Here is a 25,963-nt window from a genome sequence, read left to right as displayed (position 1 = left end):
TCATGTTCTTATCACCATTAGTATTAGAATGTCATGTTCTTATCACCATTAGTATTAGAATGTCATGTTCTTATCACCATTAGTATTAGAATGTCATGTTCTTATCACCATCAGTATGTCATTTTCTCACCACCATCAGTATTAGAATGTCATGTTCTCACCACCATTAGTATTAGTATGTCATGTTCTTATCACCATTAGTATTAGTATATCATGTTCTTATCACCATTAGTATTAGTATGTCATGTTCTTATCACCATTAGTATTAGAATGTCATGTTCTTATCACCATTAGTATTAGAATGTCATGTTCTTATCACCATTAGTATTAGAATGTCATGTTCTTATCACCATTAGTATCAGTATGTCATGTTCTTATCACCATTAGTATTAGAATGTCATGTTCTCACCACCATCAGTATCAGAATGTCATGTTCTTATCACCATTAGTATGTCATGTTCTTATCACCATTAGTATCAGTATGTCATGTTCTTATCACCATTAGTATTAGAATGTCATGTTCTCACCACCATCAGTATCAGAATGTCATGTTCTTATCACCATCAGTATCAGTATGTCATGTTCTCACCACCATCAATATCAGAATGTCATGTTCTTATCACCATCAGTATTAGTATGTCATGTTCTTATCACCATTAGTATTAGAATGTCATGTTCTTATCACCATTAGTATCAGTATGTCATGTTCTTATCACCATCAGTATCAGTATGTCATGTTCTCACCACCATCAGTATCAGTATGTTATGTTCTCACCACCACAGTATCAGTATGTCATGTTCTCAACACCATTAGTATTAGTATGTCATGTTCTTATCACCATTAGTATTAGAATGTCATGTTCTTATCACCATTAGTATTAGAATGTCATGTTCTTAGCACCATTAGTATCAGTATGTCATGTTCTTATCACCATTAGTATTAGTATGTCATGTTCTTATCACCATTAGTATTAGAATGTCATGTTCTTATCACCATTAGTATCAGTATGTCATGTTCTTATCACTATTAGTATTAGTATGTTATGTTCTCACCACCATCAGTATCAGTATGTCATGTTCTTATCACCATCAGTATGTCATGTTCTCACCACCATCAGTATAAGTATGTCATGTTCTCACCACCATCAGTATCAGTATGTCATGTTCTTATCACCATCAGTATCAGTATGTCATGTTCTCACCACCATCAGTATCAGTATGTTATGTTCTCACCACCACAGTATCAGTATGTCATGTTCTCAACACCATTAGTATTAGTATGTCATGTTCTTATCACCATTAGTATTAGAATGTCATGTTCTTATCACCATTAGTATTAGAATGTCATGTTCTTAGCACCATTAGTATCAGTATGTCATGTTCTTATCACCATTAGTATGTCATGTTCTTATCACCATTAGTATTAGAATGTCATGTTCTTATCACCATTAGTATCAGTATGTCATGTTCTTATCACTATTAGTATTAGTATGTTATGTTCTCACCACCATCAGTATCAGTATGTCATGTTCTTATCACCATCAGTATGTCATGTTCTCACCACCATCAGTATAAGTATGTCATGTTCTCACCACCATCAGTATCAGTATGTCATGTTCTCACCACCATCAGTATCAGAATGTCATGTTCTCACCACCATTAGTATTAGTATGTCATGTTCTCACCACCATCAGTATCAGTATGTCATCTTCTCACCACCATCAGTATGTCATGTTCTCACCACCATTAGTATTAGTATGTCATGTTCTCATCACCATCAGTATCAGTATGTCATGTTCTCACCACCATCAGTATAAGTATGTTATGTTCTCACCACCATCAGTATAAGTATGTTATGTTCTCACCACCATCAGTATAAGTATGTTATGTTCTCCCCACCATCAGTATCAGTATGTCATGTTCTCACCACCATCAGTATCAGAATGTCATGTTCTCACCACCATCAGTATGTCATGTTCTCACCACCATCAGTATCAGAATGTCATGTTCTCACCACCATTAGTATTAGTATGTCATGTTCTTACCACCATTAGTATTAGAATGTCATGTTCTTATCACCATTAGTATTAGAATGTCATGTTCTTATCACCATTAGTATTAGTATTTCATGTTCTTATCACCATTAGTATTAGAATGTCATGTTCTTATCACCATTAGTATCAGTATGTCATGTTCTTATCACCATTAGTATTAGTATGTCATGTTCTTATCACCATTAGTATTAGAATGTCATGTTCTTATCACCATTAGTATCAGTATGTCATGTTCTTATCACCATTAGTATTAGTATGTCATGTTCTTATCACCATTAGTATTAGAATGTCATGTTCTTATCACCATTAGTATTAGAATGTCATGTTCTTATCACCATTAGTATTAGTATGTCATGTTCTCACCACCATTAGTATTAGTATGTCATGTTATCACACACATCAGTATCACAATGTATTGTGCACAAACTGCCTGGTGCTTTCAAAGTTAAGTGTTACTACAGGTCTGTGCATTCTGTAAAGAAATGAATTGTACTATTTCATTATTTCTTATCCACCAATTACCTGGGATAAGTTGCTCATTCCGGCAGTCGTACAGCATCCCTAGGGAGAATGGGCGCCCTAGTGCCGGCATTTCTATGGTCGTCATGCTTTCCGAGGGTTTCATGGTCTGTAACAAGAGTCACAAATGATAAAAGTCACAGTCCATAGTAACTTTTTACATTTTACAGCAATGAGCAAGTAATATCTTTTTTATCTATTTATTAAGAGCTATAAAAGAAATACAATTTACAATCACATCCCACATAAAAATCCATAGTACACAAGTGATTTCCAGATTACTAAAATAGAAAATAGTCGGCTAGATTTAGAGTTTTGCGGCCAAAGGGGTGCGTTAGCTACGCATGTTTTTTTCCCCCGCACCTTTTAAATAACGCTGGTATTTAGAGTTCTCTGAAGGGCTGCGTTAGGCTCCAAAAAGGGAGCGTAGAGCATAATTTTCCGCCACTTCAACTCTCAATACCAGCGTTGCTTACGGTAGAGGCCAGCTTGAAAAACGTGCTCGTGCACGATTCCCACATAGGAAACAATGGGGCAGTTTGAGCTGAAGAAAAACCTAACACCTGCAAAAAAGCAGCGTTCAGCTCCTAACGTAGCCCCATTGTTTCCTATGGGGAAACACTTCCTAAGTCTGCACCTAACACCCTAACATGAACCCCGAGTCTAAACACCCCTAACCTTACACTTATTAACCCCTAATCTGCCGCCCCCGCTATCGCTGACCCCTGCATATTATTATTAACCCCTAATCTGCCGCTCCGTACACCGCCGCAACCTACATTATCCCTATGAACCCCTAATCTGCTGCCCCCAACGTCGCTGACACCTACATTATACTTATTAACCCCTAATTTGCCCCCCCAACGTCGCCGCTACCTTACCTACACTTATTAACCCCTATTCTGCCGACCGGACCTCGCAGCTACTCTAATAAATGTATTAACCCCTAAACCGCCTCACAAACACTATAATAAATTTTATTAACTCCTAATCTGCCCTCCCTAACATCGCCGACATCTAACTTCAAGTATTAACCCCTAATCTGCCGACCAGACCTAACCGCTACTATAATAAATGTATTAACCCCTAAAGCTAAGTCTAACCCTAACACCCCCCTAAATTAAATATAATTTTAATCTAACAAAATAATTATTTCTTATTAAATAAATTAATCCTATTTAAAACTAAATACTTACCTGTTTTTTTTTTTTTGTAATTTAGTTTAGTTGATTTAATTGTAGGTAATTGTAGGTATTTTATTTAATTAATTTATTGATAGTGTAGTGTTAGGTTTAATTGTAGATAATTGTAGGTATTTTATTTAATTAATTTATTGATAGTGTAGTGTTAGGTTTAATTGTAACTTAGGTTAGGATTTATTTTACAGGTAATTTTGTAATTATTTTAACTAGGTAGCTATTAAATAGTTAATAACTATTTAATAGCTATTGTACCTAGTTAAAATAAATACAAAGTTGCCTGTAAAATAAATATAAATCCTAAAATTGCTACAATATAATTATTCATTATATTGTAGCTATATTAGGGTTTATTTTACAGGTAAGTATTTAGCTTAAAAAGGATTAATTTATGTAACAAGAAATAATTTATTTTGTTAGATTAAAATTATATTTAATTTAGGGGGGTGTTAGGGTTAGGGTTAGACTTAGCTTTAGGGGTTAATACATTTATTATAGTAGCGGTGAGGTCCGGTCGGCAGATTAGGGGTTAATACTTCAAGTTAGGTGTCGGAGATGTTTTTGAGGGCAGATTAGGGGTTAATAAAATTTATTATAGGGTTTGCGAGGCAGGAGTGAGGCGGTTTAGGGGTTAATACATTTATTATAGTGGTGGTGAGGTCCGGTCAGCAGATTAGGGGTTAATAAGTGTAGGTAAGGTTGGGGGGGCAGATTAGGGGTTAATAAATATTATGTAGGTGTTGGCGGTGTTAGGGGCAGCAGATTAGGGGTACATAGGGATAATGTAGGTGGCGGCGGTGTCCGGTCGGCAGATTAGGGGTTAAAAAATTTTATTAGAGTGGCGGCGATGTGGGGGTCCTCGGTTTAGGGGTACATAGGTAGTTTATGGGTGTTAGTGTACTTTAGAGCACAGTAGTTAAGAGCTTTATAAACCGGCGTTAGCCCATAAAGCTCTTAACTCCTGACTTTTTTCTGCGGCTAGAGTTTTGTCGTTAGAGTTCTAACGCTCACTTCAGCCAAGACTCTAAATACCGGAGTTAGGAAGATCCCATTGAAAAGATAGGATACGCAATTGACGTAAGGGGATCTGCGGTATTGAAAAGTCGCGGCTGGAAAGTGAGCGTTAGACCCTTTCCTGACTGACTCTAAATACCAGCGGGCGGTAAAAACCAGCGTTAGAACCCCTTAACGCTGGTTTGGACGGCTAACGCAGAACTCTAAATCTAGGTGAGTCTCAATTAGGGTTGCCACCCGTCCCTTAAAATACAGAACACTTATAAATTACACATGCTGCAGGGTATGCAGGGAGGAATATGAATAGTGCAGTCCAGAAACACAATACATGTTCCTCCCTGCACACCCTGCAGCATGTGTAACTCATAAGTGTCCAGGCTAACATGGCTGAGGTGGCAACCCTAGTCTCAATAGTAATAGAGATGTATAGATCCCTTGCACTGGGTACAATAACATACATTGTTTCATATGTGTAGCCTTAAAGGGACAGTCTACTCCAGAATTGTTATAGTTTAAAAATATAGATAATCCCTTTATTACCCTTTCCCCTGTTTTGCATAACCAACACAGTTATATTAATGTACTTTTACCTCTGTGATTGTGTTTATTGTGGTTGTTTGTGTATGTTGGGTTTAGCGCTTGTATTACAAGCTGAAAGTAAATTTGAATACTTGAATGCAATTGCTATTTAGGCTAGAATGATTACCGTGTTCTCTGAGCTCTGGTTAACTGTTTAGCGAAACAAAAAAAGTGTAACATATGCACTGTCCCTTTAAGACTGCCTTCCCTGCTTCTGTCTATCATGCTGTTTGCGGAGAAGTCTGCATTCATTCTAATGCTGGAACTTAGCTGCCTAATTAATCATTCATGCACCTGATTCCCTCAGTCTCTTTCGTGTCAGGCCTATTGTGCAGGTCATTAGCTTTGAAGTTTGTTCCAGATTTGTGTGATTTTTTTCCAGCATGGACTTATCCAGGCATATTTCAATTGCAGCCTTCTTCTATTTGCAGGTATCCACATATTTCATGCATAGTTTCCTGGACTCTTCTATTAAACTATTTCTGAACTCAATCTAAATTACAAGTTTATATTATGCTCTGATTGCTACAAATGAATCTTACAACTATTTCTGCTACAACTTGCCATTGATCAAATATCCTCCTGCAAAAATATTTACTCAGATCTCTGCATTTATGGGTTCAGTTAAACAAACTGTTTCTCTGTGATACTTCAATTTTGCTACAGCAGTATTTGATGCTTATCTTGGAAGTTGCCTTAACCCGTGTTGCTCTCCTTATTCCTCTGGCATACAGATCTAACTAATATAATGTACTATGAACCTGCAGCAACTCCTTGTATAATCACAAGCTCCAATCTGTTTACTCTGAAGCCTGAATATCTTGCATTGTTACGTTTTTCACTCATGAATCCTGCAGCTACTCCTAGCGTCTATGAGTCACAGTATCTATTGTGTTTCCTTAGAAGCCAGAGTATATTGTATAGAAATATTTTACTCTCCATGAATTCTATATTAACTCCTTGCAATTATGAATAACAGTCGGAATATCATCTATCCACATCCAGAATACTCTTCCCCGGGTCAGGTCAATTCCCTACCACTGCCCGAGGGTCTGCCTTATACACTGGATCATGACAAAAAGTGTTACAAAAAACATAAAATACCTTACAAAGTACAGTTACACTCATAATAACACTATCTAATAAATATACATTACACAGTACAGTTACACTTATAATAACACTATCTAATAAATATACATTACACAGTACAGTTAAACTTATAATAACACTATCTAATAAATATACATTACACAGTACAGTTACACTTATAATAACACTATCTAATAAATATACATTACACAGTACAGTTACACTTATAATAACACTATCTAATAAATATACCTTACACAGTACAGTTACACTTATAATAACACTATCTAATAAATATACCTTACACAGTAGTTACACTTATAATAACACTATCTAATAAATATACCTTACACAGTACAGTTACACTTATAATAACACTATCTAATAAATATACCTTACACAGTACAGTTACACTTATAATAACACTATCTAATAAATATACATTACACAGTACAGTTACACTTATAATAACACTATCTAATAAATATACCTTACACAGTACAGTTACACTTATAATAACACTATCTAATAAATATACCTTACACAGTACAGTTACACTTATAATAACACTATCTAATAAATATACCTTACACAGTAGTTACACTTATAATAACACTATCTAATAAATATACCTTACACAGTACAGTTACACTTATAATAACACTATCTAATAAATATACCTTACACAGTACAGTTACACTTATAATAACACTATCTAATAAATATACATTACACAGTACAGTTACACTTATAATAACACTATCTAATAAATATACCTTACACAGTACAGTTACACTTATAATAACACTATCTAATAAATATACCTTACACAGTACAGTTACACTTATAATAACATTATCTAATAAATATACCTTACACAGTACAGTTACACTTATAATAACACTATCTAATAAATATACCTTACACAGTACAGTTACACTTATAATAACACTATCTAATAAATATACATTACACAGTACAGTTACACTTATAATAACACTATCTAATAAATATACATTACACAGTACAGTTAAACTTATAATAACACTATCTAATAAATATACCTTACAAAGTACAGTTACACTTATAATAACACTATCTAATAAATATACATTACACAGTACAGTTAAACTTATAATAACACTATCTAATAAATATACCTTACACAGTACAGTTACACTTATAATAACACTATCTAATAAATATACATTACACAGTACAGTTAAACTTATAATAACACTATCTAATAAATATACCTTAAAAAGTACAGTTACACTTATAATAACACTATCTAATAAATATACATTACACAGTACAGTTATACTTATAATAACAATATCTAATAAATATACATTACACAGTACAGTTACACTAATAATAACACTATCTAATAAATATACATTACAAAGTACAGTTACACTTATAATAACCCTATCTAATAAATATACCTTACACAGTACAGTTACACTTATAATAACACTATCTAATAAATATACCTTACACAGTACAGTTACACTTATAATAACACTATCTAATAAATATACCTTACACAGTACAGTTACACTTATAATAACACTATCTAATAAATATACATTACACAGTACAGTTACACTTATAATAACACTATCTAATAAATATACCTTACACAGTACAGTTACACTTATAATAACACTATCTAATAAATATACCTTACACAGTACAGTTACACTTATAATAACACTATCTAATAAATATACCTTACACAGTACAGTTACACTTATAATAACACTATCTAATAAATATACCTTACACAGTACAGTTACACTTATAATAACACTATCTAATAAATATACATTACACAGTACAGTTACACTTATAATAACACTATCTAATAAATATACATTACACAGTACAGTTAAACTTATAATAACACTATCTAATAAATATACCTTACAAAGTACAGTTACACTTATAATAACACTATCTAATAAATATACATTACACAGTACAGTTAAACTTATAATAACACTATCTAATAAATATACCTTACACAGTACAGTTACACTTATAATAACACTATCTAATAAATATATTTTACACAGTACAGTTAAACTTATAATAACACTATCTAATAAATATACCTTACACAGTACAGTTAAACTTATAATAACACTATCTAATAAATATACATTACACAGTACAGTTAAACTTATAATAACACTATCTAATAAATATACCTTACACAGTACAGTTACACTTATAATAACACTATCTAATAAATACTCATTACACAGTACAGTTAAACTTATAATAACACTATCTAATAAATATACCTTACACAGTACAGTTACACTTATAATAACACTATCTAATAAATATACATTACACAGTACAGTTAAACTTATAATAACACTATCTAATAAATATACCTTACACAGTACAGTTACACTTATAATAACACTATCTAATAAATATACATTACACAGTACAGTTAAACTTATAATAACACTATCTAATAAATATACCTTACACAGTACAGTTACACTTATAATAACACTATCTAATAAATATACATTACACAGTACAGTTACACTTATAATAACACTATCTAATAAATATACATTACACAGTACAGTTAAACTTATAATAACACTATCTAATAAATATACCTTACACAGTACAGTTACACTTATAATAACACTATCTAATAAATATACATTACACAGTACAGTTAAACTTATAATAACACTATCTAATAAATATACCTTACACAGTACAGTTAAACTTATAATAACACTATCTAATAAATATACATTACACAGTACAGTTAAACTTATAATAACACTATCTAATAAATATACCTTACACAGTACAGTTACACTTATAATAACACTATCTAATAAATATACATTACACAGTACAGTTAAACTTATAATAACACTATCTAATAAATATACCTTACACAGTACAGTTACACTTATAATAACACTATCTAATAAATATACATTACACAGTACAGTTAAACTTATAATAACACTATCTAATAAATATACCTTACAAAGTACAGTTACTCTCATAATAACACTATCTAATAAAAACTAGAAAAGAAAGATTATTTAGCATTAATTTTGTTTTCTTTCTAATAAAAGTGAGAGTCCACAAATTCATTCATTACTGTTGGGAAACCAATACCCAATCTAAAGAAGACACAGAATGAACAGCAGGGATGAACAATTTATATCACCCGATGCCCAGGACTTGCGGGCACCAGGTAGGTGGATTTTCCCCACCTTTAACACTGCAGTGGGCTAGCAGTGCACAGGACCCGGTCCACGAGTCAGAAACTTTCGGCTAGATTTAGAGTTTGGCGGTAGCCGTCAAAACCAGCGTTAGAGGCTCCTAACGCTGGTTTTGGGCTACCGCTGGTATTTGGAGTCAGTCAGGAAAGGGTCTAACGCTCACTTTGCATCCGCGACTTTTCCATACCGCAGATCCCCCTACGCCATTTGCGTATCCTATCTTTTCAGTGGGATCTTCCTAACGCCGGTATTTAGAGTCTTGGCTGAAGTGAGCGTTAGAAATCTAACGACAAAACTCCAGCCGCAGAAAAAAGTCAGTAGTTAAGAGCTTTCTGGGCTAACGCCGGTTTATAAAGCTCTTAACTACTGTGCTCTAAAGTACACTAACACCCATAAACTACCTATGTACCCCTAAACCGAGGTCCCCCCACATCGCCGCCACTCTATTAAAATCCCTATGTACCCCTAATCTGCTGCCCCTAATACCGCCGACCCCTATATTATATTTATTAACCCCTAGTCTGCCGCCCCCGCTATCGCTGACACCTGCATATTATTATTATTAACCCCTAATCTGCCGCTCCGTACACCGCCGCAACCTACGTTATCCCTATGTACCCCTAAACTGCTGCCCCTAACACCGCCGACCCCTATATTATATTTATTAACCCCTAATCTGCCGCCCCCAACGTCGCCTCCACCTACCTACAATAATTAACCCCTAATCTGCCGACCGCATCTCACCGCTACTCTAATAAATGTATTAACCCCTAAAGCTAAGTCTAACCCTAACACTAACACCCCCCTAACTTAAATATAATTTAAATCTAACGAAATAAATTAACTCTTATTAAATAAATTATTCCTATTTAAAGCTAAATACTTACCTGTAAAATAAACCCTAATATAGCTACAATATAAATTATAATTATATTGTAGCTATTTTAGGATTAATATTTATTTTACAGGCAACTTTGTAATTATTTTAACCAGGTACAATAGCTATTAAATAGTTAATAACTATTTAATAGCTACCTAGTTAAAATAATTACAAAATTACCTGTAAAATAAATCCTAACCTAAGTTACAATTAAACCTAACACTACACTAGCAATAAATTAATTAAATAAAATACCTACAATTATCTACAATTAAACCTAACACTACACTATCAATAAATTAATTAAATACAATACCTACAAATAAATACAATGAAATAAACTAACTAAAGTACAAAAAATAAAAAAGAACTAAGTTACAAAAAATAAAAAAATATTTACAAACAGAAAAATATTACAACAATTTTAAACTAATTACACCTACTCTAAGCCCCCTAATAAAATAACAAAGCCCCCCAAAATAAAAAAATGCCCTACCCTATTCTAAAATTAAAATAGAAAAGCTCTTTTACCTTACCAGCCCTTAAAAGGGCCATTTGCGGGGCATGCCCCAAAGAATTCAGCTCTTTTCCTGGAAAAAAAACATACAATACCCCCCCCAACATTACAACCCACCACCCACATACCCCTAATCTAACCCAAACCCCCCTTAAATAAACCTAACACTAAGCCCCTGAAGATCTTCCTACCTTATCTTCACCACACCGGGTATCAGCGATCCGTCCATGCTCCGATGTCTTGATCCAAGCCCAAGCGGGGGGCTGAAGACATCCATCCTCCGGCTGAAGTCTTGATCCAAGCGGGCAGAAGAGGACATCCGGACCGGCAAACATCTGCATCCAAGCCGCATCTTCTATGTTCTTCCATCCGATGACGACTGGCTGATCTTCAAGACCTCCAGCGCGGATCCATCCTCTTCTTCCGACGACTAGACGACGAATGAAGGTTCCTTTAAGGGACGTCATCCAAGATGGCGTCCCTCGAATTCCGATTGGCTGATAGAATCCTATCAGCCAATCGGAATTAAGGTAGGAAAATTCTGATTGGCTGATGGAATCAGCCAATCAGATTCAAGTTCAATCCAATTGGCTGATGGAATCAGCCAATCAGATTGAGATCGCATTCTATTGGCTGTTCCGATCAGCCAATATAATGCGAGCTCAATCTGATTGGCTGATCAGATCAGCCAATCGGATTGAACTTGAATCTGATTGGCTGATTCCATCAGCCAATCAGAATTTTCCTACCTTAATTCCAATTGGCTGATAGAATCCTATCAGCCAATCGGAATTCGAGGGACGCCATCTTGGATGACGTCCCTTAAAGGAACCGTCATTCGTCGGTGAAGATGGATGTTCCGCGTCGGCGGGATGAACTACATGGATCCGGAAGAAAGAAGATTGAAGATGCCGCTTGATAGAAGACTTCAGTCGGATCATGGACCTCTTCAGCTCCCGCTTGGATGAAGACTTCAGCCGGATCATGGACATTTTCAGCCCCCCACTTGGGCTTGGATCAAGACATCGGAGGCTCTTCTGGATCGATCGGTGAACCCGGCGTGGTGAAGACAAGGTAGGGAGATCTTCAGGGGCTTAGTGTTAGGTTTATTTAAGGGGGGTTTGGGTTAGATTAGGGGTATGTGGGTGGTGGGTTGTAATGTTGGGGGGGGTATTGTATGTTTTTTTTTACAGGCAAAAGAGCTGAATTCTTTGGGGCATGCCCCGCAAAGGGCCCTTTTCAGGGCTGGTAAGGTAAAAGAGCTTTTCTATTTTAATTTTAGAATAGAGTAGGGCATTTTTTTATTTTTTTATTTTATTAGGGGGCTTAGAGTAGGTGTAATTAGTTTAAAATTGTTGTAATATTTTTCTAATGTTTGTAAATATTTTTTTTATTTTTTGTAACTTAGTTAGTTTATTTCATTGTATTTATTTGTAGGTATTGTATTTAATTAATTTATTGATAGTGTAGTGTTAGGTTTAATTGTAACTTAGGTTAGTATTTATTTTACAGGTAATTTTGTAATTATTTTAACTAGGTAGCTATTAAATAGTTATTAACTATTTAATAGCTATTGTACCTGGTTAAAATAATTACAAAGTTGCCTGTAAAATAAATATAAATCCTAAAATAGCTACAATATAATTATAATTTATATTGCAGCTATATTAGGGTTTATTTTACAGGTAAGTATTTAGCTTTAAATAGGAATAATTTATTTAATAATAGTTAATTTATTTCGTTAGATGTAAATTATATTTAACTTAGGGGGTGTTAGTGTTAGGGTTAGACTTAGCTTTAGGGGTTAATACATTTATTAGAGTAGTGGTGAGATCCGGTCGGCAGATTAGGGGTTAATTATTGTAGGTAGGTGGAGGTGACGTTGGGGGCGGCAGATTAGGGGTTAATAAATATAATATAGGGGTCGGCGGTGTTAGGGGCAGCAGATTAGGGGTACATAGGGATAATTTAGGTTGCGGCGGTGTACGGAGCGGCAGATTAGGGGTTAATAATAATATGCAGGGGTCAGCGATAGCGGGGGCGGCAGATTAGGGATTAATAAATATAATATAGGGATCGGCGGTGTTAGGGGCAGCAGATTAGGGGTACATAGGGATAACGTAGGCTGCAGCGGTGTACGGAGCGGCAGATTAGGGGTTAATAATAATATGCAGGGGTCAGCGATAGCGGGGGCGGCAGATTAGAGGTTAATAAGTGTAAGGTTAGGGGTGTTTAGACTCGGGGTACATGTTAGGGTGTTATGTACAGACTTAGGAAGTGTTTCCCCATAGGAAACAATGGGGCTGCGTTAGGAGCTTAACGCTGTTTTTTTGCAGGTGTTAGGTTTTTTTTCAGCTCAAACTGCCCCATTGTTTTCTATGGGGGAATCGTGCACGAGCACGTTTTTGAAGCTGGCCGCGTCCGTAAGCACCGCTGGTATTTAGAGTTGCAGTGGCGGTAAATATGCTCTACGCTCCCTTTTTTGGAGCCTAACGCAGCCATTCTGTGAACTCTAAATACCAGCGGTATTTAAAAGGTGCGGGGAAAAAAAAGCCAGCGTTAGCTACGCGGGTCGTTACCGACAAAACTCTAAATCTAGCCGAGAGAGAGTTAACTACGTGTTGAAATGTATATGTCTTGGGCTGCAGTCTCATTTTATTATTACAGACAACATAAGCCAATAGTAACTGTGCTCCACTGAAACAGAGGTGGGCACTGGGCAGGTGTGGAAGTCAGTGGCGTAGCGTGGGTAGTCAGCGCCCAGGGCAAGGCAAGTATAGCGCCCCCTAACCCATTAGCACTGACCCACACAAACATACACATATGCCTACACCTATACCCACACAAACATGTATGCACATATGCCATTAGCCCTGTCACGGAGACAAACTTTTTTATGCTTATATTTCAAATTTAAATGCTCTCATGCACATTTCAATTTTGACCTTACCTTTAAATTATGTTTGTTATCTTTGGATTTGCAATGAGTTTTTATATGAAAATCCTGCTTAAAGTCATGCAGGGCTATTGATATTGGAATATTAATACTTAAAAATAGAGCCCTGTGCCGGACTTTTGTGCTGAAATAAGCATGTAGTAAATAATGTTACCCATCACACCAAACAAACTATATTTAAATGTTTTTGGATTTAGTAGGGAGCACAGAAACTAATGCACGTGACGTAATACATTTGCAGTGATTTAGAAATTAATGTAAAAGAAGCTAAAAATTTACCTTTACAGTTTAGTGCATCATGGACCTAAGTCATGTATTAAATTGTTAGTTCAATGAATATCCTAATCACTAATGACAGTCCCTGCAAAATTGCATAGTTATATATTGCAGTGTGCAGATTATCTGTTCCAATAACCTCTCATCTGTTTTAAGAGCATTATTTAAATTTCCTGTTGACTGGCATTGCAGTGGATTGAATAAAGCACGTCTGTGTAAATGTGGGATTTTTTAACACATATGTTTGACCTCCTCTCTCTAAATACACTTACATTGCAGAACGTACATGTTTTTTCTACCTCCTCACTTTGTGCGTCGGCAGTTCAGTGTTCCCTCACTGGCTATGCTGAGCGAGCGAGGGAGCGCGCTAGAACCTCCTTCACGCTGATTCTTGAGGGACAGAGGGGTCAGCCTGAAGCAAACAGGAGGTAGGCATTTTAGAAACCCGGAACCCGCCTCTCCGTGTCACCTGAATGCTACGCCCAGAATGAGATCTGGAGGGTGCAGCATGAAGCCCCTCCCCCCCCACGGGAATCACCCAAACACTTCTCCCTGAAGGAGTTACAGCATAGCGCCATGAGATTCAGATTTTTCCACCCCTCCCCTTTGAGTGCCCTAACGGCTGCCTAAGCAGACTTATGCTAGCGCTGCAGCACCAGCGCTGAGAAAAACAGTCCCCGACCAGACCAGGCTGCCTGCTTCCCAGGGAATTGCCGGGACAGTCTTACAATACACCCCCCGCAGTTAACACAGTAAAATAAATTTTTATATATAAAAAAATAATACATTTTTTAAAAATGTTTTCTCCCTTAGTGCTGCATCTGTCTGCAGTGGAGGAGGGATGATGTGAGACAGTGAGAGCGCAAATTTTGCGCCCCTAAGAATTATGCGCCCGGGGCAACCGCCCCTGTGGCCCCCCCCACGCTACGCCACTGGTGGAAGTTGCCAAGGAGACCTAATAATAAGGGTCTTTTGTGTCAACGTTTGTTAGTAATGGCTAACTGACTTCTATGCCGCCCGCTGGGTTAATTGTGTAAGAAGTTGCAGTTGGCGGATTATAAGTCAGCATCAGGGGCGAAACTACAGGGGGTGCAGAGGTTTGTAATTGCGACTGGGTGGGGGCCCAGCTTCAAAAAAATTAAAACATTTTTTTAAATAAAAACATTGACTTACCACTGCCTGCACTGATATCATGTGAGTGTGACATGATGCTTCACTAGTGTCTGACTACAGGGGTTAGTGTTTCTGTTTTACCCATTGGTGTTTATGTGTGTGTGTATTTATGCATGTATGTGTGTGTGTATGTGACTGTGTGTGTATTTATGCATGTATGTTTGTGTGTATGTATGTGACTGTGTGTGTATTTATGCATGTATGTGTGTGTGTGTGTGTGTGTGTGTGTGTATGTGACTGTGTGTGTATTTATGCATGTATGTGTGTGTGTGTGTGTGTATTTATGCATGTATGTATATGTGTGTATATGTGTGTGTATGTGACTGTGTGTGTATTTATGCATGTATGTGTGTGTGTGTGTGTATTTATGCATGTATGTATATGTGTGTATATGTGTGTGTATGTGACTGTGTGTGTATTTATGCATGTATGTTTGTGTGTATGTATGTGACTGTGTGTGTATTTATGCATGTATGTGTGTGTATGTGACTGTGTGTATTTATGCATGTATATTTGTGTGTATGTATGTGACTGTGTGTGTATTTATGCATGTATGTGTGTGTGTGTGTGTGTATGTGACTGTGTGTGTATTTATGCATGTATGTGTGTGTGTGTATGTATGTGACTGTGTGTGTATTTATGCATGTATGTGTGTGTGTGTGTGTGTGTATGTATGTGACTGTGTGTGTATTTATGCATGTATGTTTGTGTGTATGTATGTGACTGTGTGTGTATTTATGCATGTATGTGTGTGTGTGTGTGTGTGTGTATGTGACTGTGTGTGTATTTATGCATGTATGTGTGTGTATGTGACTGTGTGTGTATTTATGCATGTATGTTTGTGTGTATGTATGTGACTGTGTGTGTATTTATGCATGTATGTGTGTGTGTGTGTGTGTGTGTGTGTATGTGACTGTGTGTGTATTTATGCAAGTATGTGTGTGTGTGTATGTATGTGACTGTGTGTGTATTTATGCATGTATGTTTGTGTGTATGTATGTGACTGTGTGTGTATTTATGCATGTGTGTGTGTGTATGTATGTGACTGTGTGTGTATTTATGCATGTATGTTTGTGTGTATGTATGTGACTGTGTGTGTATTTATGCATGTATGTTTGTGTGTATGTATGTGACTGTGTGTGTATTTATGCATGTGTGTGTATGTATGTGACTGTGTGTGTATTTATGCATGTATGTTTGTGTGTATGTATGTGACTGTGTGTGTATTTATGCATATATGTTTGTGTGTATGTATGTGACTGTGTGTGTATTTATGCATGTATGTGTGTATTTATGTATGTGACTGTGTGTGTATTTATGCATGTATGTTTGTGTGTATGTATGTGACTGTGTGTGTATTTATGCATGTATGTTTGTGTGTATGTATGTGACTGTGTGTGTATTTATGCATGTATATGTGTGTGTATGTATGTATGTGACTGTGTGTGTATTTATGCATGCATGTATGTGTGTATGTATGTATGTAACTTTGTGTGTATTTATGCATGTATGTTTGTGTGTATGTATGTGACTTTGTGTGTATTTATGCATGTATATGCGTGTGTATATATGTGACTGTGTGTGTATTTATGCATGTATATCTGTGTGTATGTATGTGACTGTGTGTGTATTTATGCATGTATATGTGTATGTATGTATGTATGTGACTGTGTGTGTATTTATGCATGTATATGTGTGTGTATGTATGTGACTTTGTGTGTATTTATGCATGTATATGTGTGTGTATGTATATGTGTGTATGTATGTGACTGTGTGTGTATTTATGCATGTATGTGTGTATGTATGTATGTATGTGACTGTGTGTATTTATGCATGTATGTGTGTGTGTATGTATGTGACTGTGTGTGTATTTATGCATGTATATGTGTGTGTATGTATGTGACTGTGTGTGTATTTATGCATGTATATGTGTATGTATGTATGTGACTGTGTGTGTATTTATGCATGTATATGTGTGTGTATGTATGTGACTTTGTGTGTATTTATGCATGTATATGTGTGTATGTTTGTGGAACCAGCAAATTACAGATTTGTTACTACAACATGGGGGGCGGTGGTAAACAGTGTCACTATACAGTACCACTATATAAAGTACGGGGGGGCTGGACCATGTCACAGACTACTGTGGTCACTTTATAAAGTACTGAGGCGGGTAGGATCAGGCCAGCCATCTCACCGACAGATTACAGACTGTGTCACTGACTCACTATATACAGTCAGTGGAGGCTCCTCCATATGTGCACTGTCGCACGTGAACCCCCAGGGGGCAGAGGAGGGGGGAAAAATGAGCATTAAAAAAAAAAAAATGAGAAAAAAAAAAATTATGAAAAATTTTAATTTTATTTTTTATTTATATTATTTAATATTATATGTATTAATGCTTTACTGGCACTGCTGCTTAGCTTATATACCCTGCTATCTAATCTATTATCATTCTCATCTCATCATCCGACACTGACTCACCACTGAGTGTTCATTAACAGACACAGACACTGTATATTTATTATCAGGCTCAGGCAGGAGGCAGGAGCTAGGACCGGGTGGACTACTCAGTGTGCTGACGTCCGTGACGTCACACCACACACCACCACGGCGCACTGCCTGCTGCCTGAGGCTGAGCTGAGAGAGGCTGATTGACAGTCCAGGGCAGGCTCCAGTCTCCACCCCCCACTCGCACGTGCGGTAAGGATCTCTATATGCCTGCACAGTGATCGCAATGTATTCACTGTGCAGGCGTAGAGCTCCTCCCCAGCCTCATGCCTATAGAGGCATAATCGCACAGGCTGAACTGTGCGGTCGTTCAGCCTGTGCTCTGTCTCCTCCCCCAGCCTATTGATCCGGACTCCTCAGACTCTGTGATAGGCTCCATGGCTCACGTGATGGCCCCCACGAGGCTCCTCCCAGCTCAACGGCGCGAAAATCTTTGTGGAGATAGCCGTTGAGCTGAGAGGAGTGTTTTTGCATAGCTCTGTGCAAAAATTGTTTACAACTTAAAAAACTATATATTTTTTGCTGCCTGCTGGCAGCCATCAAGCATCAACAAGTTGATTGAACAGTGACAGTCAATATTTGCTGCTGTGTGCTGACTCAGTGTCTGCTGAGCTGCAGTCAAGTAGTGTGCAAAGAAATAGCCAGGGCCCAGGAGCAGGCTAATAGACAGTTAGATAGTTAGCCAATAGGCATTATAATTATTATTAATTACATTAGGCTTAGCTTAGCAGCAAGTTAGTTTAGAACTGTAGATTCACAGTCACTACTAGTAGTATTCAGATTTTCTAGTTATCTATCTATATAGAACTTGAAGATACTTTAGTTAATTTATACTAGTAATATATTATTAGTTCAGTAACTTTGTGGGCAGATATTTTAATGATTTTTGCTGCAGGCCTGCAGTTGTTTATATAGAGTAACTGAGTGAGTTGAGTCTTGAACTAGTGTTAAAAAAAACAAAAACCTTTTTTTTCTATTTGTAATTTAAACAACAGATACAGTCTGAGTCTGAGATTGCTTTTTAGATAGAGTGAGTTGAGTTGAGTCTTGAACTTGAACTAGTGTTTTAAAAAAAAACATTTTTATTTTTCTACTTGTAATTTAAATAACAGATACAGTCTGAGTCTGAGATTGCTTTTTATATAGAGTAACTTGAGTTGAGTCTTGAACTTGAACTAGGCCTAGATTTGGAGTTCGGCGGTAAAAGGGCTGTTAACGCTCCGCGGGTTTTTTTCTGGCCGCACCATAAAATTAACTCTGGTATCGAGAGTCCAAAAAAATGCTGCGTTAGGCTCCAAAAAAGGAGCGTAGAGCATTTTTACCGCAAATGCAACTCTCGATACCAGAGTTGCTTACGGACGCGGCCAGCCTCAAAAACGTGCTCGTGCACGATTCTCCCATAGGAAACAATGGGGCAGTTTGAGCTGAAAAAAAACCTAACACCTGCAAAAAAGCCGCGTTCAGCTCCTAACGCAGCCCCATTGTTTCCTATGGGAAAACACTTCCTACGTCTGCACCTAACACCCTAACATGTACCCCGAGTCTAAACACCCCTAACCTTACACTTATTAACCCCTATTCTGCCGCCCCCGCTATCGCTGACCCCTGCATTACACTTTTAACCCCTAATCTGCCGCTCCGTAAACCGCCGCCACCTACGTTATCCCTATGTACCCCTAATCTGCTGCCCTAACATCGCCGACCCCTATGTTATATTTATTAACCCCTAATCTGCCCCCCACAACGTCGCCGACACCTACCTACACTTATTAACCCCTAATCTGCCGAGCGGACCTGAGCGCTACTATAATAAATGTATTAACCCCTAATCCGCCTCACTAACCCTATCATAAATAGTATTAACCCCTAATCTGCCCTCCCTAACATCGCCGACACCTACCTTCAATTATTAACCCCTAATCTGCCGACCGGAGCTCACCGCTATTCTAATAAATGGATTAACCCCTAAAGCTAAGTCTAACCCTAACACTAACACCCCCCTAAGTTAAATATAATTTACATCTAACGAAATAAATTAACTCTTATTAAATAACTTATTCCTATTTAAAGCTAAATACTTACCTGTAAAATAAATCATAATATAGCTACAATATAAATTACATTTATATTATAGCTATTTTAGGATTAATATTTATTTTACAGGCAACTTTGTAATTATTTTAACCAGGTACAATAGCTATTAAATAGTTAAGAACTATTTAATAGTTACCTAGTTAAAATAATAACAAATTTACCTGTAAAATAAATCCTAACCTAAGATATAATTAAACCTAACACTACCCTATCAATAAAATAATTAAATAAACTACCTACAATTACCTACAATTAACCTAACACTACACTATCAATACATTAAATAAACACAATTGCTACAAATAAATACAATTAAATAAACTAGCTAAAGTACAAAAAATAAAAAAGAACTAAGTTACAGAAAATAAAAAAATATTTACAAACATAAGAAAAATATTACAACAATTTTAAACTAATTACACCTACTCTAAGCCCCCTAATAAAATAACAAAGCCCCCCAAAATAAAAAATTCCCTACCCTATTCTAAAATACAAAAATTACAAGCTCTTTTACCTTACCAGCCCTGAACAGGGCCCTTTGCGGGGCATGCCCCAAGAAGTTCAGCTCTTTTGCCTGTAAAAAAAAACATACAATACCCCCCCCCCCAACATTACAACCCACCACCCACATACCCCTAATCTAACCCAAACCCCCCTTAAATAAACCTAACACTAAGCCCCTGAAGATCTTCCTACCTTGTCTTCACCTCACCAGGTATCACCGATCCGTCCTGGCTCCAAGATCTTCATCCAACCCAAGCGGGGGTTGGCGATCCATAATCCGGTGCTCCAAAGTCTTCCTCCTATCCGGCAAGAAGAGGACATCCGGACCGGCAAACATCTTCTCCAAGCGGCATCTTCTATGTTCTTCCATCCGATGACGACCGGCTCCATCTTGAAGACCTCCAGCGCGGATCCATCCTCTTCTTCCGACGACTAGACGACGAATGACGGTTCCTTTAAGGGACGTCATCCAAGATGGCGTCCCTCGAATTCCGATTGGCTGATAGGATTCTATCAGCCAATCGGAATTAAGGTAGGAATTTTCTGATTGGCTGATGGAATCAGCCAATCAGAATCAAGTTCAATCCGATTGGCCGATCCCATCAGCCAATCAGATTGAACTTGATTCTGATTGGCTGATTCCATCAGCCAATCAGAAAATTCCTACCTTAATTCCGATTGGCTGATAGAATCCTATCAGCCAATCGGAATTCGAGGGACGCCATCTTGGATGACGTCCCTTAAAGGAACCGTCATTCGTCGTCTAGTCGTCGGAAGAAGAGGATGGATCCGCGCTGGAGGTCTTCAAGATGGAGCCGGTCGTCATCGGATGGAAGAACATAGAAGATGCCGCTTGGAGAAGATGTTTGCCGGTCCGGATGTCCTCTTCTTGCCGGATAGGAGGAAGACTTTGGAGCACCGGATTATGGATCGCCAACCCCCGCTTGGGTTGGATGAAGATCTTGGAGCCAGGACGGATCGGTGATACCTGGTGAGGTGAAGACAAGGTAGGAAGATCTTCAGGGGCTTAGTGTTAGGTTTATTTAAGGGGGGTTTGGGTTAGATTAGGGGTATGTGGGTGGTGGGTTGTAATGTTGGGGGGGGGGGGGGGTATTGTATGTTTTTTTTTACAGGCAAAAGAGCTGAACTTCTTGGGGCATGCCCCGCAAAGGGCCCTGTTCAGGGCTGGTAAGGTAAAAGAGCTTGTAATTTTTGTATTTTAGAATAGGGTAGGGAATTTTTTATTTTGGGGGGCTTTGTTATTTTATTAGGGGGCTTAGAGTAGGTGTAATTAGTTTAAAATTGTTGTAATATTTTTCTTATGTTTGTAAATATTTTTTTATTTTCTGTAACTTAGTTCTTTTTTATTTTTTGTACTTTAGCTAGTTTATTTAATTGTATTTATTTGTAGCAATTGTGTTTATTTAATTTATTGATAGTGTAGTGTTAGGTTAATTGTAGGTAATTGTAGGTAGTTTATTTAATTATTTTATTGATAGGGTAGTGTTAGGTTTAATTATAACTTAGGTTAGGATTTATTTTACAGGTAAATTTGTTATTATTTTAACTAGGTAACTATTAAATAGTTCTTAACTATTTAATAGCTATTGTACCTGGTTAAAATAATTACAAAGTTGCCTGTAAAATAAATATTAATCCTAAAATAGCTATAATATAAATGTAATTTATATTGTAGCTATATTATGATTTATTTTACAGGTAAGTATTTAGCTTTAAATAGGATTAATTTATTTAATAAGAGTTAATTAATTTCGTTAGATGTAAATTATATTTAAGTTAGGGGGGTGTTAGTGTTAGGGTTAGACTTAGCTTTAGGGGTTAATCCATTTATTAGAATAGCGGTGAGCTCCGGTCGGCAGATTAGGGGTTAATAATTGAAGTTAAGTGTCGGCGATGTTAGGGAGGGCAGATTAGGGGTTAATACTATTTATTATAGGGTTAGTGAGGCGGATTAGGGCTTAATAACTTTATTATAGTAGCGCTCAGGTCCGCTCGGCAGATTAGGGGTTAATAAGTGTAGGCAGGTGTCGGCGACGTTGAGGGGGGCAGATTAGGGGTTAATAAATATAACATAGGGGTCGGCGGTGTTAGGGGCAGCAGATTAGGGGTACATAGGGATAACGTAGGTGGCGGCGCTTTGCGGTCGGTAGATTAGGGGTTAATTATTTTAAGTAGCTGGCGGCGATGTTGTGGGGGGCAAGTTAGGGGTTAATAAATATAATATAGGGGTCGGCGGTGTTAGGGGCAGCAGATTAGGGGTACATAAGTATAACGTAGGTGGCGGTCGGCAGATTAGGGGTTAAAATTTTTAATCGAGTGGCGGCGATGTGGGGGGAGCTCGGTTTAGGGGTACATAGGTAGTTTATGGGTGTTAGTGTACTTTAGGGTACAGTAGTTAAGAGCTTTATAAACCGGCGTTAGCCAGAAAGCTCTTAACTCCTGCTATTTTTCTGCGGCTGGAATCTTGTCGTTAGAGCTCTAACGCTCACTGCAGAAACGACTCTAAATACCGGAGTTAGGAAGATCCCATTGAAAAGATAGGATACGCAAATGGCGTAGGGGGATCTGCGGTATGGAAAAGTCGCGGCTGAAAAGTGAGCGTTAGACCCTTACCTACATGACTCTAAATACCGGCGGTAGCCTAAAACCAGCGTTAGGAGCCTCTAACGCTGGTTTTCACGGCTACCGCCGAACTCCAAATCTAGGTCCTAGTGTTTAAAAAAAAAAAAAAAATATTTTTCTACTTGTAATTTAAACAACAGACACAGTCTGAGATTAGCAAGTTTAGGAGTATACTGGATTTTTAGGGAGTTCTTTAACAATTTAGTTCAACTTCTAGTTGATATTTTCTAATAGCTGCAGAGCAGCAAAGCTACCTACCTACAAGTTATATATTACATAACAACCGCCAAACTATTAAACTATTAAGAAGCAAAATGGATTTATAAACTAGGAACGAGATACCCAACAGGTTTAAACGAAAAGCTGGAGTTTGCCAGTTTTCTATAAGTGTTTCTCTGATAGAGTGTGCGCCGTTATCTGGAGGTGATCATTTCAAAAGGCTGTTGTTAGCTTTGCTTTGAAAGGCTTAGGAATTTGAGAAATAACAAAGCTTTCATATTTGGTCTTTTTAACTATTAATACATGTAGTATTGAACAGGGCATCCTGCTGTATACAGCTTTAAGAGATTAGCAGGTGTATTAGCAAGTAGATCACCTGTGGAGCCACAGGTGGGTCTATAAAAAGAGGATATCCGGTATGGAATAGTATGCCCTGATGAACCCCTTAGACACAAATCTTGCTGCAGGGGTGAAACGTGCGTTGGCACTTTGTGTAACTTTAGCACCTATGTGCTGTACTAGTCAGGAGTGAGGTCGACCAACTCCTGTCTCTCTTGTGTGCATTTTTCAAAGAAAACAAAGAAAAGACATTTTGGTACAAGTTTATTTCTACTTTGGAACTGACTCAATATTGACTGTTCTTTTCTATCTGATGCTGCATGCTGAGAAAGAGCGTGTGTGTTAAAGAGGCTGGTTACTGGAGAATGTGGATTCCTATCTTGCGCTGGATAGAGCGTGTAACATCTATCTGAAGGTGTATAAGAATAAGAGAACTTTTGCTGAGAAATCGCTTGGATTTGTGTGTGGCTGTTTTACTATACTTTTCTGAGTATACGGTGCATCCTGGTATGTGCTTAGCTACTTAACATCGGTGGAAGCCTGGTTTCTTTCACCTTGTGCAACTGGCCAATCCAGTGGACGGTTTCACGGAATTTGGGACACACCTCTTATAATCAAACCAATTACCAGCAGGCTGACAACCACACCTCAGGCTGCAAGTGACGTCACACGCGCTGAACGTTGCATCTACTCTGAATTGGAATAACGGATCCAAATATAGCAGCTAAGTAAAATAAGTGAACTTGTGCCTCCAGCAGCAATTATCTAAGTCTGCTTTACAGACGTTATATAAGACATTTGCCTTTCATTTCCTCTGATCTGTTTGTTGAAAATGTTTTTACTATGAGTTAACTTGTTACCATTATGTTCATGCTTGATTTTTGTTTACGATTTTGCTTACAATTTGTTACCTGTCTATGTAACTGATGGTAGGTTAGGCCTAACCCCTAGTTAATTAGCATACGTATGCTTAGAGGTTCCTGGCCTTTCAAGTAGCATTAAGTCTTTGAAATTTGCCTTCATTTAGTTAAGAATGCTCACTTTTAGATTTTGATTGACCTTGTCATTTTTGTGATCCACATACATGTGGTTTGGGATTTAAATAGGAATTAATAAATTCGATTATTTACCAAATTCTGTGTGCCTTGTTGTATCCCTTGCTTTCTTCACAACAGTATTATATGTTGTGATTACATTCTCTCTGTTTGATTTTTGTATAATTCATTATCAAGGGTGGCACCAGTAAATATTTACTTATTTTTGGTTCAGCAATATTACCTACTCTCTCATACCCTTTTTCGTTTATATTAAACTATTAAGTTGTATATTTTCTAACAGCTGCAGAGCTACCTACCTACAAGTTATATATTACATAACAACCGCCAAACTATTAAACTATTACTTCAAGTTGAGTTGTATATTTTCTAACAGCTGCAGAGCAGCAGAGCTACCTACCTACAAGTTATATATTACATAATAACCGCCAAACTATTAAACTATTAAGTTGTATATTTTCTAACAGCTGCAGAGCTACCTACCTACAAGTTATATATTACATAACAACCGCCAAACTATTAAACTATTACTTCAAGTTGAGTTGTATATTTTCTAACAGCTGCAGAAAATATTTTTTTCAAATCTAAGTGACATTACTAACTTTTTTAGTAACTTGCCACAAAGGATAGCTATTCTAGATGAAACTGTTAGAAGAAGGATACCTCATGGTTCAGCCACCAGGTGGAATTTCAAGAGTCGAACCGTCAATACAGTTTTTGAAAACAGGGAACAGTTAATTGAATGCATGGAAAAAATAGAGTCAACATCAAAAAAAGAAATAGCTATAAATCAAACAGGGGCTATTCGGCGTATGTTACAAGACTCGGTATTTGTGTTTTGGCTTACAGTTTTTCACAATATTATGCCACATGTAGATGTGTTATACAACCAACTTCAGAAAACACAAACAGATGCGGCACTTATTAGAAAACATATTAACACTTTCCAGCAGACAATGGAAAACGAAAGGAATAGAATGGACACAGTGACCATGACGATATCAGAAACAGAGGAAACATCTAGGAAAAGGAAGAGAGAAAATATTCACATTGCTCAGACT

General features: G+C 37.1%; 1 protein-coding gene across 1 annotated transcript in view; it reads right to left on the bottom strand.

Moving 5' to 3' along the window:
- LOC128659696 (uncharacterized) overlaps positions 1–25,963 on the bottom strand; it is a 116,369-nt gene that overhangs the window by 39,664 nt on the left and 50,742 nt on the right. The window contains exon 3 of the mRNA XM_053713268.1: positions 2,577–2,682. Within this exon, the coding sequence (XP_053569243.1) occupies positions 2,577–2,682 (106 nt within the window). The remainder of the gene's footprint in view (positions 1–2,576; positions 2,683–25,963) is intronic.

This window comes from Bombina bombina, chromosome 5 (assembly GCF_027579735.1).
Source record: "Bombina bombina isolate aBomBom1 chromosome 5, aBomBom1.pri, whole genome shotgun sequence".
In the NCBI taxonomy this organism is placed as follows: Eukaryota; Metazoa; Chordata; class Amphibia; order Anura; family Bombinatoridae; genus Bombina; species Bombina bombina.
Note: the sequence above shows the minus strand (reverse complement) of the source record. Positions and strands in the feature narration are given on the sequence as shown.